Below are 13581 nucleotides of genomic sequence, written 5' to 3'. Positions count from 1 at the left end.
CCCCCCCCCCCCCCTTCTCTCTCTCCCATCAATCTATCTCTCTATCTTTCCTGTTTGAGGCCACTAATTTGGTCTGTCTGTCTCTCCTGCAGGGCAGCAAAGGAAATGACTGAGAGAGATTACCGTGATTACACTTTTTGCTTTGTCTGTTTAAAGTTACATTTAGAAATAGACTCGGTGGTGACTTCTGTCAGCGCATCGACCCAAAAGGTACTGCCAGGTCAAAAGAGTTTATCATTTTCAAAACTAAAACCGTTTGCTCAATCTCATTCTAACACACAGAGACATATACATACACATAGTGAAGGGGTATGCAGGGGGGAGAGTTTAGGCTTTTCTACAATCAAAAATACAAGAGGAAATGTAAGGAATGAATACTTATTAATAATATATTAACATTATATTAATAATGTTTCTCTGCTCTGTCATATTCTGCAAATGATAGCTTATTAGCCTAATGCTATCATTTTTGGCTGTTACGGCTTATGTGAGTCTTCTTCTGGACTGGACTGGACTGGAACATCCACTGCGTCGGCGCACAGAAGCTAGTCCATCAGAATTTAAAGGTGCACTATGAGTTCCTGCATGCTTGTTCTGTGAAAATCGTTCCATTTTATAAATTATTGTATTATTTATTTTCATATAACACAGTTTAAAGAAAAAAATCAAGCACAAGAGTATGTTTTTTAGCAAACAAAACCAGTCATTATAGAGTGAATCTTAAGTGTGTAGCCTTTATGCTACTTCAAAAACTCAAACAACCAAAAACAGCCAAATGGGAACGTTGTGTGGAGGTTTAGCGCAACCGCAGGAGAACGTTAAAGTTGGTTGATTCTCTTAACGTTTAGGGAATGTTATAACCCGGAGGGAACGTTCCCTAAATGTTAGTTTTTGGTTTGGTTCAAACTAACCTTTAGAGAACCATAAACTAACGTTACCTAAACGTTCCCTAAACATTCTGTGTTAGTGGCGTGGTCACTTACGTTGACGTTACAAGTAAATTTCAAACAAAAGAGCTAGCTCCCCCCCTCCCCCCTTGTTTCTGTAACTGACCCTGTCACTAACCCCAACCCCAACCCCCTCCCCCAACCATCCGTGGATTCATGGGGCAGGCAGCTAACGGATCAAGAAGACAGGCCTACAATTTGAGGCGAAAATAAAATGGCGCTGAAACCATTCAGGAACTCATAGTGCACATTTAAGCTAACGTTAGCAGCTCTTTCCTGCTCTCGGTTTGTGGTTTACACTCCAGGAACTCTGCTAGCCTATGTGTGGTAAGCAAACACCCAAATCATCAGTTATGGTCAAACAAATAAGAAATTAATTTAATGTCTATTGATAATATTCTACTGTAATACCAAGGCTAACAAGTTCTACACAAAATTCTTTATTAATTCTCTTCTAAATTACTTAGGGTTGTAAGTTGGTGAAGATGCTAACTTTTTTCCTGGAACATGTAGCTAAGCTAAGTATTTAGCATTATCTTCTATATTTAGCCAGCCAGGAGCTTTTTTAAAAGGTACTCGTTTTAAAACAAGTTAACTGGAAACATTCAAAATTCCGCTGGAGATAAAGGTTTCACAGTTTGCTATAAAAAAATATATAGCCTAATATATACAAAGGAACTATTTACAGTTGAATCTTAAGCTTCATCCTGCTCCGTTTTGGACAGATTAAACATATTATTTGTAAAACTTTATAGATATTGTATTTACTTTTGGTGTGTTGCTACACACTCATAGTTTTTATACTTTATTTTATTGTTAATTTTTTTTCAAAATAAAGATGAAAGTGTTAGTGTTAGCTTATGCTAGCTAGCTAGCTACAGTTGCTAGCATACAGTCGTCATTTGTTTCAGCCAACAAAATCCACAGTTTCCAGTTTAATGAGAAGATTTTGTTTACTTGCATTTATATATAGAGAGGTCACCCTATGCTTTTTATTCTTGTTTTGTGTAGAGGAGGGGGGAGGAAGAAGGATGACTTTGTTTTTTTCTGAGGACAATGGCTCCTAGAAAGGGAACGACACAATAGACTCCATTCACAGCCACACCAACAACATCATGACATTTTGTCCCTATGACTTGACATCATGCATCCGCCCGAACATTTTTGCTTGTTCTTTCTTTCCTTGTTTGTATCCTGCAGCATTAGAAGGCTGAGCTTAGCATAGCAGAGTACATAACAGCACAGCACAACATCAGTTGTTTAAAACTTGTATTTAGATCAGTGTGACTAATGTAGTATACTTCAGCTGTGCAGCTTGCGGGCATTGCAAGCCAAACCTAATTGGTTGCTATACTTTAGACTTTACATTACAATAACTATGGTGATTATCAGTTTATTTATTCCTTAGTATCGCCTGCTTTTAACTGTGATATTGTTTGCTTTTGTATTAAAGTGTTAATTTATTCATTGCATAGATGGCATTACCTTACCATATACTCCCATCTGTAAGACTCAGTAATAGAGTTTAAATGCTGGTGAGAGATGCTTGATTAGATACTGAATGATCCTTTTGAAGAGATGTCTCTACACACTATTTGTTTTACTTTTACACAAAATAAACAAGTTTTAATCAAATTTTTCAGGTTTGCTTTTGTGGGAACCAACTTTTGTATGCTGTATTCATCAAATCAGCTGCATTCACCCTATACAACTCATGAAATAATCATTAATATGATGCATTGATATGTATTTGTTCATGCTCGGGTGTGTGCAACAAAACATATAATGCATATAATATACACACATTCGATAATGCTGCATCACAGCGTTATCAAATGTGTGCTTTTCCCCTAGATTGATAACACACTCGTCTGCATCCTCTCACCCTGATGTAGTGTCACACCTCCCTGCATTTAGATGAACATGAATTTATTCAAGATGTTGAAGTCTCTGAACAGACAAGAGCTTGCACTGCGCATCAGCATAAGTAAGAGTATTTTGCCTATAATCCAAGTTACAGATGGTTTGCAGTCATGGGTTTTATCTCTGTATTTATTTAATTAAAGTAAGTCAATCAATGGTGCATTTAGAATATTAATTAACAGCTATCTTCTGTGTTTTTTGCCAGGTTTGCCAGGGTTTTCCAGCATGTTTGGTAAGAAGAAGAAACGGCTAGAGATCTCAGCTCCGTCTAACTTTGAGCACCGGGTCCACACGGGCTTCGACCCGCGGGAGCAGAAGTTCACCGGGCTGCCGCAGCAATGGCAGAGCCTCCTGGCGGACACTGCGAACCGCCCAAAGCCCATGGTGGACCCTTCCTACATCACCCCCATCCAGCTGGCACCAATGAAGGTATACTGTGAATAGACAGAGGGCCTCAAACCTGAGCACTGTGGACGAATCATTACCATTTTCTGTCTTTTTGCTCACCTTGTCTTTCTTGCATCTTTGTGACTCTTGCTCTTCATCCTCCCCAGCTTTCACCCACTGCCCTGCCCTCTCTGCCTAACTTCAATCTGTACATTCCTTTTCCACCCACCACAGTTCTTTTAACTTTTCTTTCTTGGCCTTCCTCCTCTGTATTATGTTTCTCTTCAATGTGGCTGTATCACATTCCATCATCCACTTGTTATACTCTGTTGTCTTTTCTCTGAGAAAAATAAATCATTGTCCAGTGCCATCTGACCACTTCACACTATTCAAATTGCCCTAGTAAATTAAATTATATTCATATCATTGAGCATTGCTTTAAACCTGCATTAAGCATTTTTTTGATATTTAAGTCACACTGAATGCCTCCCTTGTAGTTCCAAACTAAGTTTTAAATCCAGGCCATATAACCTTTAATCATTTACAAATGAAGTGTTGAATTCAAAAGCAATGCAATGAACAATTTTTCAGTTCAACGCTGCTACAGTTTTACTTGGTCTGGTATTGCAGGACCAGTACCAGTCAAATCTTAGTGGATTTTAAAACAAAAGTAAAACAAGAAGTAGCAAAGGTTATGTACAGTTTATCCACATTTTACCAGCCAACTCAATCAGTTCAGTAATGCAGTTCTACTGTTATTCCCTTGCACCACTATACTAACTATACTGTCTAAGAAAGCTAAAAAGCCCATCCAAAATTATGCAAAATGAAGAACTGCATCATTTTTTGAGCAGTTGATATCAAACCATAGCCCAGTGAATGTGACCTTGATACATTTGACAGACTTATGACGCGCTACACTCTCCCGGTGGACAGAAACACGTCTTCAATGGGATGCCCATGTTGTTCTGTGCCAGCTGTGTATGTGAGCAGGCTGCTGTATATATGAGTAGACAAATGTTTGCTAACATGTTGCTCAACCCACAGATATTCTGCCCCCTGCTGGTCAACAAGTGCTTAATGCAGCTTTCAAGACAATTCCTCGTCTTCGTTAGATAATATCACGATCTCAGAAACCTTAATTCAACTGGTGTTTCTTTTTCATTCAGCTGTGTGATATCTCCTTGTTACCTTCCCTGTGACTGTGACTGTGTGTCTCCCCTTGTCTCTGAACCTTCTGAGTGTCTCCTCTGATGTGTTGTTGTTCATTGGTTCTTCCAAACGTATCACATCGACACATTTGATCCACTATAAAAGAGCCATAGCTAATTATAGTCATTTTACAGATTGATTAACAGTGCTCCCTAGTATTTCTGTGCACCTTTCTCTGGGTTGTTGCAGAACATTTACTTGTTTTGAGGCCCGTCTCTTGCACACTGGAGGTGTTGTATTAGGCCTCATGGGTCTTCACAGGGGCGTGTTTTATATTTCCATTGTGCTGTCTGTGGTCCCATCATACTGCATGTGTGACCCACTGCCTTTCAGCTTAAAACATCTAGGAGCCTTTCCTGTGTGTGTTACAACACCTGCTTACACCATTCTGTGTTTGGAATAATAGTATAAGAACACTTGCCCTATAAGAAATGTGTCAATTTTAAACTATTTTCTCATTTATGTTAAATTTGACATAAAGCACTGCAGCACTTTAAAGCATTTTAATAAATCTAAAACAACATATCTAATAGCACCGTTGTTAGAATTCATTTATAATTTTAATTCAAGTTGTACTTTTTATTGAAATTAGAGTTTACACTTATCATCAAGCAATCTATGTTAGTCTCTGAGGAACCACTTACAGGTGCTGCTGACAGAAAAATACATGATCAGACACCCACACAAGTCCTGTAAGAAAGAACAGCAATATGCCACAGGAGATATCTCTGAAGAGGGGGAAACAAGAAAATAATTCTCTTGCTCTCTTCACAGATATCTCCCAAGAAAGTCCGGTCATCCGAAACGCCGTTGTCCAAAGTATGACTTCCTCTTCCCTTCTGTTTTTAACCCCCCCCTTTTCAGTTTTTTGTTGTTGATTGCTCTCACACAGTCACAACTCTGCTGTTTTGTTTCCACATCTCTCCTCCGCTGCCTGCTGCCATGCATACAGGTGGAGGGGGTGTGTAAGCAGGAACAGGGAGAAACCCTGAGAATGACTTAACTACATTGCTCTGCCAAGTCTTTTCTTGGGCCTCATCTCCACTCCCCATTTGTTTGATTCGCATGAGCCTCCCCAGAAATGACAAGATTAACTGTAGCAGCATGTTCCCTTGTTTTTCCCCTTGCTGTGGAGCGCCATTGATAATAATGATGATGATGATAATCATAGTGATGATTGTGATGATGATGGTTGCTGAGATGGGAAGTGCATGTTGCCATGGCAGCTGATTCTGCTCTGTTGCAGGCCACCCCACTGTAGAAAATAGGTCAGAAAAGGTTTGCATGTGTAAGAAGAACCCTAAGTTGTGATCTCCCTCTCCTCTCTCCTCTCCTCTTCCATCCTCTCTTCCTCTCCTTTCTCCTTCTCCTCTCCTCTTCCATCCTCTCTTCCTCTCCTTTCTCCTTCTCTCCTCTCCTCTTCTCTCTCCTCTCCTCTTCTCTCTCCTCTCCTCTCTCACTGATATAGATATTAGTAGCTATACATTTAAATATATCTGGAATTTTTGTCAGGAAAAAATACATTTTCTATGACAAAACTATTGACTTAACAAAATAACATGTCACTCAAGTCAAGATTTGAGAGTGTACATGGACATACTTTGACTTACAAGTTTTGATAGTAAAATTTAGATTCTTTTCTCTCCAGGTTTCTGAGCACTTGAAAAAGTGACAAGGTGCTTACCAATTTTTTTTTATAAACAGTCATAAACAAAGCTCAATATTAACAGATCTACTGGAATAATCGAGGAGCTGGATAATCAAATATGCGTCAAACTCCTCAGTAACCAAAGTCATTGCTCCAGAATTTTGAAGTAATGCCAAATTTCAGAAGGTAGTGCACACTAGACAAGGATATTTCAAAGTGAAAGAAGAAATATTGAAACCCAAAACAGTAAACAAAAGCCTGCATGTGTAAAAAAAAAAAAAAAAAGTAATAAGGAGGACTAACATTTTTGCTGTAAAATGGTAGGTATTTGTGACTGTAATGACTATTTGTGTCGGGGTTTGGACTCACAATGATCTCCAGCCTTGATTAAAATCACAGATCAACTCATGCCAAAATAAAATCCCTCAGCCTACCCTAGGGGAAAGAAAATCCCATCTGAATGGAGTTCTGGTTTAAGTCTTTTTAAAAAGTTGATCACAGACCACTGTGGAAAGAAATTTAATGTTATTTCACTCCCACGTCAAACCCAAAGGATTCTGCATCGCTCTCGCTCAGAATGTGCATACATAGAATACAAACTAGCACATTTGTGTGGAAGTTGTCTGTGAGTGTGCTACTTTAAGGAAGTAAATGAAGGCAGCCATGTTGCTTGCTCAAAGATAATTACCGATGACACTACTCAGACCTCTCCTTCAGTCTGAACCCTGTTCTGTGCTTAAGCTAGATTTATGGGTCTACGTTGAATCCACGCCGTAGGTACGCCTAGATTCAGACCTTATGCCATACCCAACAGAGTAGCCTGACGTGCACCTCTCCAGAAATGCAACTACACGTCACAGTGACGCAGACCGCAACAACCGGGATTGAGCTGGGCTCGCTAGCGTCGCATTTCTCATTTCATGGTTCTCTTTCTCGGTGAACAACATGAAATCAAGGAGAGGGTTAACTTGTCCCGCTCCAGCTTTCCGACCGTGTTCAGAAAGCACAGGGGAGACACTTTGTTTCTCGATGTCTGCCACCGGAGTCAGCACTCGTTCCGAAGCTAATCCGTCTCTCTGTCACTTGCCAGGCTTTGGTGTCGGCGCTACGAACTATAAATCAGCCTTTACAAATCTCTTTTGAAGCTTTCAGATTATTGTACTACGATTTTTTACAGTTTTATTTGGGGGGTATTTAGTTGCTTCTTTGTGGTGTAATTTGTGTATGTGTGTGTGTGTATGTTTTTGTGTGCGTCTGTGTGTGTGACCCTGACTCCCAAGGTAGGCCAGATTATTTATAGTGTCTCCCCCATGGCCAGTTATCCTTCTCCCTTGGTTACCCTGACACTTGATTGACATAAGGCTTCCTCTGCCCCTAGCTCTGTCTTCTAACTGTGTGTGTATGTATGTGTGTGTGTGTTTGTGTTTGTGCACACACCAGGAGGGCACAGAGAAAGCACTCCCCTGTCTGGTAAGATTCCAGTGCTGGCCTGACCAAACAGGACAGAGGGACAGAGTCTAGTAAAGGTTCAACATGGCGTGTGTGTCTGCATGTTTTCCCGCCTGCGTGCACGAACACGTTTGTGCGTGCGAGTAGAGAGGTCGTCGCGGTCATGATGCCGAAATAACTACACCCTCTGCCCTCTGGCTTGTGCGCTCATTGTTTATTCACAAGGCTTGTAGCCTTGTTGTCAGACTGCTCATCTCAGCTGAGCCTTAGCATTGCTCAAAGCCTTGGCTCTCATCTCTTTTCTCCCCTCTCCTCCCCCACCACGAGCCCTCAGCACACATGCTAATTCAGAAGTATAGGCTAACACCATGCCCTCACAGTATTTCCATGTTTTAAACATAGTGCTCTTAAAGCTTCTGCAGTCTGACAGTTTGAAGTGTGTGCTGCTGGAGTAAGTGCGCTGTATCTACCACCGTGCATAACATCTTCATTTATATGTTGTGTTTCATGTTTTGATGTTGATGCATATGGTTAACGTGTGTCGATGTGTGTCAGTGTGTGTATGTGGGTGGGTTGTGTGATGCGAGGTTACATGTGTGTTAATGTAGGTTACATGTGTGTTAATGTGTTGCTTTCATTAGCAACAGCAGAGGCAGTGCCATGGCTATTATTAATGGCGGTCTCATGTTGCATCTTGACATCCTCAAATTGCCGACCCAGGAGGTAATTTACCATGATTTTGTGTGTGTGTGTGTGTGTGTGTGGATAGGTAGATGGTTATGTGTACAGTACAGTGTGTATTGACTTGTATGTATGTATTTGGTTGTGAGAGTGAGTGCTCGGGCCTGCAAATGCTATCTCCTTGTTTCTATTTTCTCATGTTTCTGGGCCAGTATTAGATGTCTGAGTTCTTGTAAGTGAGAAACAGAATGACCTATTTAGGAAAGGTGACACATGTAAATGCAAGAAGTTTAGTGGGAGCAGAGGTTGTGTTAGTACAGTATTTCCCGTCTCAGTTTGACACTTTGCTAGCTCAGTTTACGGTATACTCTCCTCTGCATGTGTCATTTTCATTACTTTGCATTTGAGACTGTTATTAAAAAGGAATATGATTTTTACATAGCCAACACTGCAATACATCAGTAGTGTTTAGAGAATGGATCAAAGCCATACAAACCTGACAATCTAAAAGTTGTAATAATGTCATTCTATTTAACAACAGCAGTAAAGTGTATATCCTTTAGACAAATGCAGGGCAGTGGAAGACAGTGGCAGTCTTTGCCAACTCCCACAGACAGAGTAATAAACTGAGTTAAGATACAGTAGTAGTAGTTGTAGCCAAGGAAGTTGTAGCCAAAATCTACCTGAACACAGTCAGTGTGCTTCGAAAAGAGTAAAACAGCTAAATGTGAACTGCTTATTAAATTCTACTTGTTGTCCATATTTTATTCAAAAGCAATTTAAGTTCTTTGTGTTGATCCCAGGGTTATTAAACAGCCCTCAGGGCATGGACATCAGCATCAGTAGGAGAGAAAAAAAGAAAAAGAAAAGAGAAAAAAAAGGAATAGACAAACCCATCATGATTCCTGAGACCAATTTAAAGCGTATTCCTCTTAATTCTACACTAGCTGTAGAAGAGCGACAGATAATAAGTAAATCTGAAGGGATCACAGGAATAATATATGCACATGATGTTTTAATCGTGGATATTTCTCTTTAATACCCCCTCTATTCTTTTAAAAACATGCTCCCCCCCCCGCATCCCCTGATATCTGAACTCATCTTATTCCCTCTGTCCTTGACACAAAAACAGCAGAGCGCTGACTGCTTATTTTCTAAAAGTTAAGATGAACATAAGAGTGCTTTGTATTGCCAGGTCATTTTCAGTTTGAATTATGTGACATTTGACGTGTGGCTTTGCAATAACATCAACTTCAGTCTCACGACATGTGGGTGAGAAGTTAATGTGATAGTAGTTTAATGGTTGGAGTTGATCCACAGGATTTTCCCAAATGAAACAAGGACATTTGAAATCAAACATAAAAGATTGATTTTATAGACAGAATGCATATTTCTGATTCTTTGTGAAGGTCAGGCAGATGTCCTGATGATGCTGGTACTTATGGATACATCGGCTGCAGGGACCGCAAGTAGGGAGCCATGTGGCGAGTGAGAGTATGGCGTGCAGGGTGTGAACATCACAACATTTACACATGTACTTCAGTTGGTTACTGCATATGAATCAGATACATGCATAATTATATTTTCTTTTATAAAGATTTAGAAGTAAAATCCACCCTTGGAGAGACACATTTAGATATATAAATCTGTGATGAGCAATGCATTCCCGGAGTCATTATGCAGCAAAGATGTACTTCTTCCCTCCAGTCTGCCTTGTCTCTCTCTTCTCCTGTGATTTTTTTTGCTTTTACCAAAATGGCTGCTGACAGCCTCCAGAGTACATGCCTAAACTTGCTGCATTCAGCTGTGGGTTACATGTACTGTAGGTAGTGTAGGAGGAGAGCGCTCGCTGGTATTTTGGGTAGCTGAACACCTCTGTGCTGTCAAAGCCATTATAGCTGCACTGGAAATATCTCATCGTTACATCACATTGGAAGAAGAAATAATGCAACTAAATGTGCCCAGAATTGTGAGGTACACTGCCAGTAGATTTTTTTTTTACGGTTGATTTCTTCATTTTGGTTATGTTTGTTGTACTGTTTCTGAGAACAGTACAGTATTGTAGATGTATACTTTTTAGTGTTATGGGTTTGGTAAAACAGTTTTGCTGTCAAATAAGATAAGCAGAGTCTTCTTTACTGTAATTCATCCACAGAAGTCATATTTCGGTGACTTGAATCTTCAAATGTATTTAGTCCAGGTTAGACAAGGCTGTCCCAGCGAGACAAAGGAATGGACTGGCATAGTGTGAGAACAAGGCACGTGACAATGGGCATGGCATGCAGGGTGATAACTGGTACAGCGCAACTGTAAATGTCAGTGGGTCAGTGTGCAGAGCACAACCCCCTCCAATTTTTTGGCAGGTGACAGTCGAGGAAACTAGGGGGTCTAGGGGGCCACACTTCCAGTTGACCCGTGGCTGGATGCAGCTGCTGCCGGGCTGAGTTGCTTGTTATGGCTGGGGGGCGAGGAGCGGTGGACATCAGTGTCGGAGGGAGCAGGAGAGAGACAGGGACGCAGAGGCCAGAGTCGAGGCTGCTGGTGGGAGCGGTGAAGACTGAGGAGGCGGTGTTTGTTGAACCCCATTCCCAGACGATTCATAAACAGTCACAGGTGGGGTGCTCCACTGTTTCTGGTGAGCCAAGATTGCATGCTGGTACGCTGGCTAGGCAGATTAGTCTGTGCAACAGGTCCCAGCTCTCAATGGCAGCAATTCCCAGCACTAAGTGTAAACATATCACACCAAACAGTGAGGGTGCAGGTAAGATAGTAGCTGTTCCATTCAGCATGTATGCTGTCATTTTGTGCTGGCTTTAGAGAGATCTAGTGTTTAAAGGGTCACATATCTGACTTTGTGTCTATTTTTGTGGCATTCTTAACGCGGAAGTGTGACACACCGTGAATTATAGCTGTGCAGAGTGCAGGTGGTTTTCTCATGTTTCGTGAGAGAGGGCAGGTTAGTGCTCGATGCACTGCATGGCATGAGTTATTTTTGTAGCTTTGCTGGGATTGCTGTATGTGTATATATGGGAGCGTAAAGAGGCAGGGTTTCTGCTTTAACAGGGGCAGAAATGCAAACCTGGGTCTCTATTTAAAAGAAGGAAGCAGGCTGTAAGGGTTCTTACATGTGCAATTAGGGAGTTGCTAATTTGAGAAAGAATTTTGTTGCAGCGTGTATTAATAATATTGGGTGAGCTCCATGGCAGTGGAGTGTCCAGACTGAGAATGAATGAGGTCTAGACAAGTGCTTGGATGTGGAGTAGGTCCAGAATCTTTGTCTCCTTGTTGCAAGTTTTAACCCAAAACCCTGTCAAGTTTTTGTTTTATTGATGGACGTTTTGGGAAAACACAAAATGAAACAGTTCAGTGCCTCTTTCATCACCGCATGGATACAGACAGACACATACATACAGTATGTTTTTGCTCCAAATCTGCCAAACTGCATATGCTGCTCTATCTTGCATAATGACTGGGGCGTTCATTTAACTTCTTAACGGACAGAGAAGAAAGTTAGACGCTGTGATCAATGTGTGTTAATTTCAAGTTTGATTTGAACTTGACTCAGTCTGTAATACACTCCATCTTACATTGATTGAGGATTAAATTGGTCAAAGCAGAAATGGATTTGAAGGAAAAGAACTTCAGATTGATGCGTGTCTGCGCAGGCATGCACCCTCATACACACACAAACAGATAGAGAGAGCATCTGTCTTTCTTGGCACTGAGCTGAAATGGATGGCATTGATTTAGACCTTTCTCATTCCTTCCTCCACTCTGCTCCTCCTCCCTTGCTTTCTCACTTTGTCTTCTCCCGCGGCTGCCATTCACAGTCACACGCCGCGAAACACCTCTCACGAAGGCTTCGGGGCCTCAGTCAGCGGGGGAATTTTGGCTTTCAGCGACGTGCGCTTTACTTTGCCAGGGCAGCTGAAAACGTCCTGGCTAACAACCATCCTTCAGTGTCTGAATGTGGGTTTTTTGGAAGGACATTTAGGCTGTGAATTTTAAATAAGGAGGGATTGTTGCAGGAAAAATCTGATTTGAGATGACTGGCGTGTCATACTTTAAAAGCTGTAAGTTTGTAATGGATTGGAAGTGCTTTCCAATGTCTTGATGAGGAACTGCAGGGTGACTTCAAAATCCTGATCTTCTTGAACACATTAATACTGCGTGTCCAATGGAGTTAAGAATACACATATATGTATGTGGATATTTGCATCCTATTAAAGTAAACCACCGCATTTGAAAACCAGTACCATCAATATTGAAGAGGTAGTGTCTCTCAAAATTAAACAACATTGGCTCTTAAAGATTATCTGCATTCTTTGTTTCTCATCAACAGAACTTTACACTTGGTGTGAGGGGATTTAATAATGGCTGGAACTGCAGTATCCTCGTGTGGCCAGATAGAAAACTACAACTTAGTGTTAAAAAAAAAAAAATCATTCCCTTCCTTAGTAACTGTGGAAGAATATTGACTGAAAATCACTTTTGATTCATCCATCAGCATTTCAGGTGCCAGATTAGAGTTAACATAATTGTTTTAGTGATTTTATATCCTCATCTGTGCTATTAAACATTCTATTTTGATGGGCTGTACTAGAGCTGAAAACAAAATCATTTTCATACACTCAGAAATGTGTGCCCTTACAAAGAGAACAATGTAATACAAAAGATAACAGCTAAGGATTGGATGCTAAATTGTTTTCTGTACACTGTAAAATGCTAGAAGACAAAGCATATTGTATAGAAATATTAGCTAAGTCTTCACATCTAATTATTGATGTTGATGTGATTATTGATTTCTTACATTTAATATCAAGCTGTGATCTTGGCCAGTGACAGACTCAGCGTCTGCAGCCATGCTAGCAGCTCTGTGAGGCTTTACCAGGCCACTGTGGTGCTTCTAGCTGAATGCTAACGCCAGCTTGCTACCGTGCTCAAAATGACAATGCTGCCATGCTGATGTGTGGGAGGCACAACGTTTACCATGTCCTCCACCTTAGGTTAGCATGTTGGCATGCTAGCTATTGCTACTCAGGACAATACATAATGATGATGTACAGTAGTAACTTCACACTCATAATTTAAAATGCCTTCAATCTATCTCATTGATAATGACCTTGAAAATTGCAACTGTAACATATAACATGAGAGTGTGTGTGTGTGTGGTTGTGTGTGTCTGAAAGTGGAGAACAGGGGAACAGTCTAATGAGTGGAAAAGGAGTAGAAAGTGAGCAATGAATGAGGATGGGAGGGGTGGAGATGTGATGGAGAGGCCTGCTGACGGGGCTCTGGTGTGTAATTAATCAGAAGCAGGCGGCTGTCTGTTTA

At 40.9% G+C, this 13581-nt stretch overlaps 1 protein-coding gene across 4 annotated transcripts in view; it reads left to right on the top strand.

Moving 5' to 3' along the window:
• The window catches only part of pak7 (p21 protein (Cdc42/Rac)-activated kinase 7), a 72025-nt gene that overhangs the window by 32519 nt on the left and 25925 nt on the right, over positions 1–13581 (top strand). For 2 of the 4 annotated variants that reach the window (XM_034900860.1, XM_034900861.1), the window contains exons 2-3: positions 3076–3299; positions 5244–5288. In XM_034900860.1, the coding sequence (XP_034756751.1) occupies positions 3096–3299; positions 5244–5288 (249 nt within the window). In that variant the 5' untranslated portion in view covers positions 3076–3095. Of the gene's footprint in view, positions 1–3075; positions 3300–5243; positions 5289–10637; positions 10861–13581 lie in introns of those variants that run through there. The other 2 variants (XM_034900862.1, XM_034900863.1) reach the window with 2 other exon arrangements.

The sequence above is a fragment of the Etheostoma cragini genome, chromosome 18 (genome assembly GCF_013103735.1).
Source record: "Etheostoma cragini isolate CJK2018 chromosome 18, CSU_Ecrag_1.0, whole genome shotgun sequence".
Lineage (NCBI taxonomy): Eukaryota > Metazoa > Chordata > Actinopteri > Perciformes > Percidae > Etheostoma > Etheostoma cragini.
This window is presented reverse-complemented; position numbering and strand designations above follow the sequence as displayed.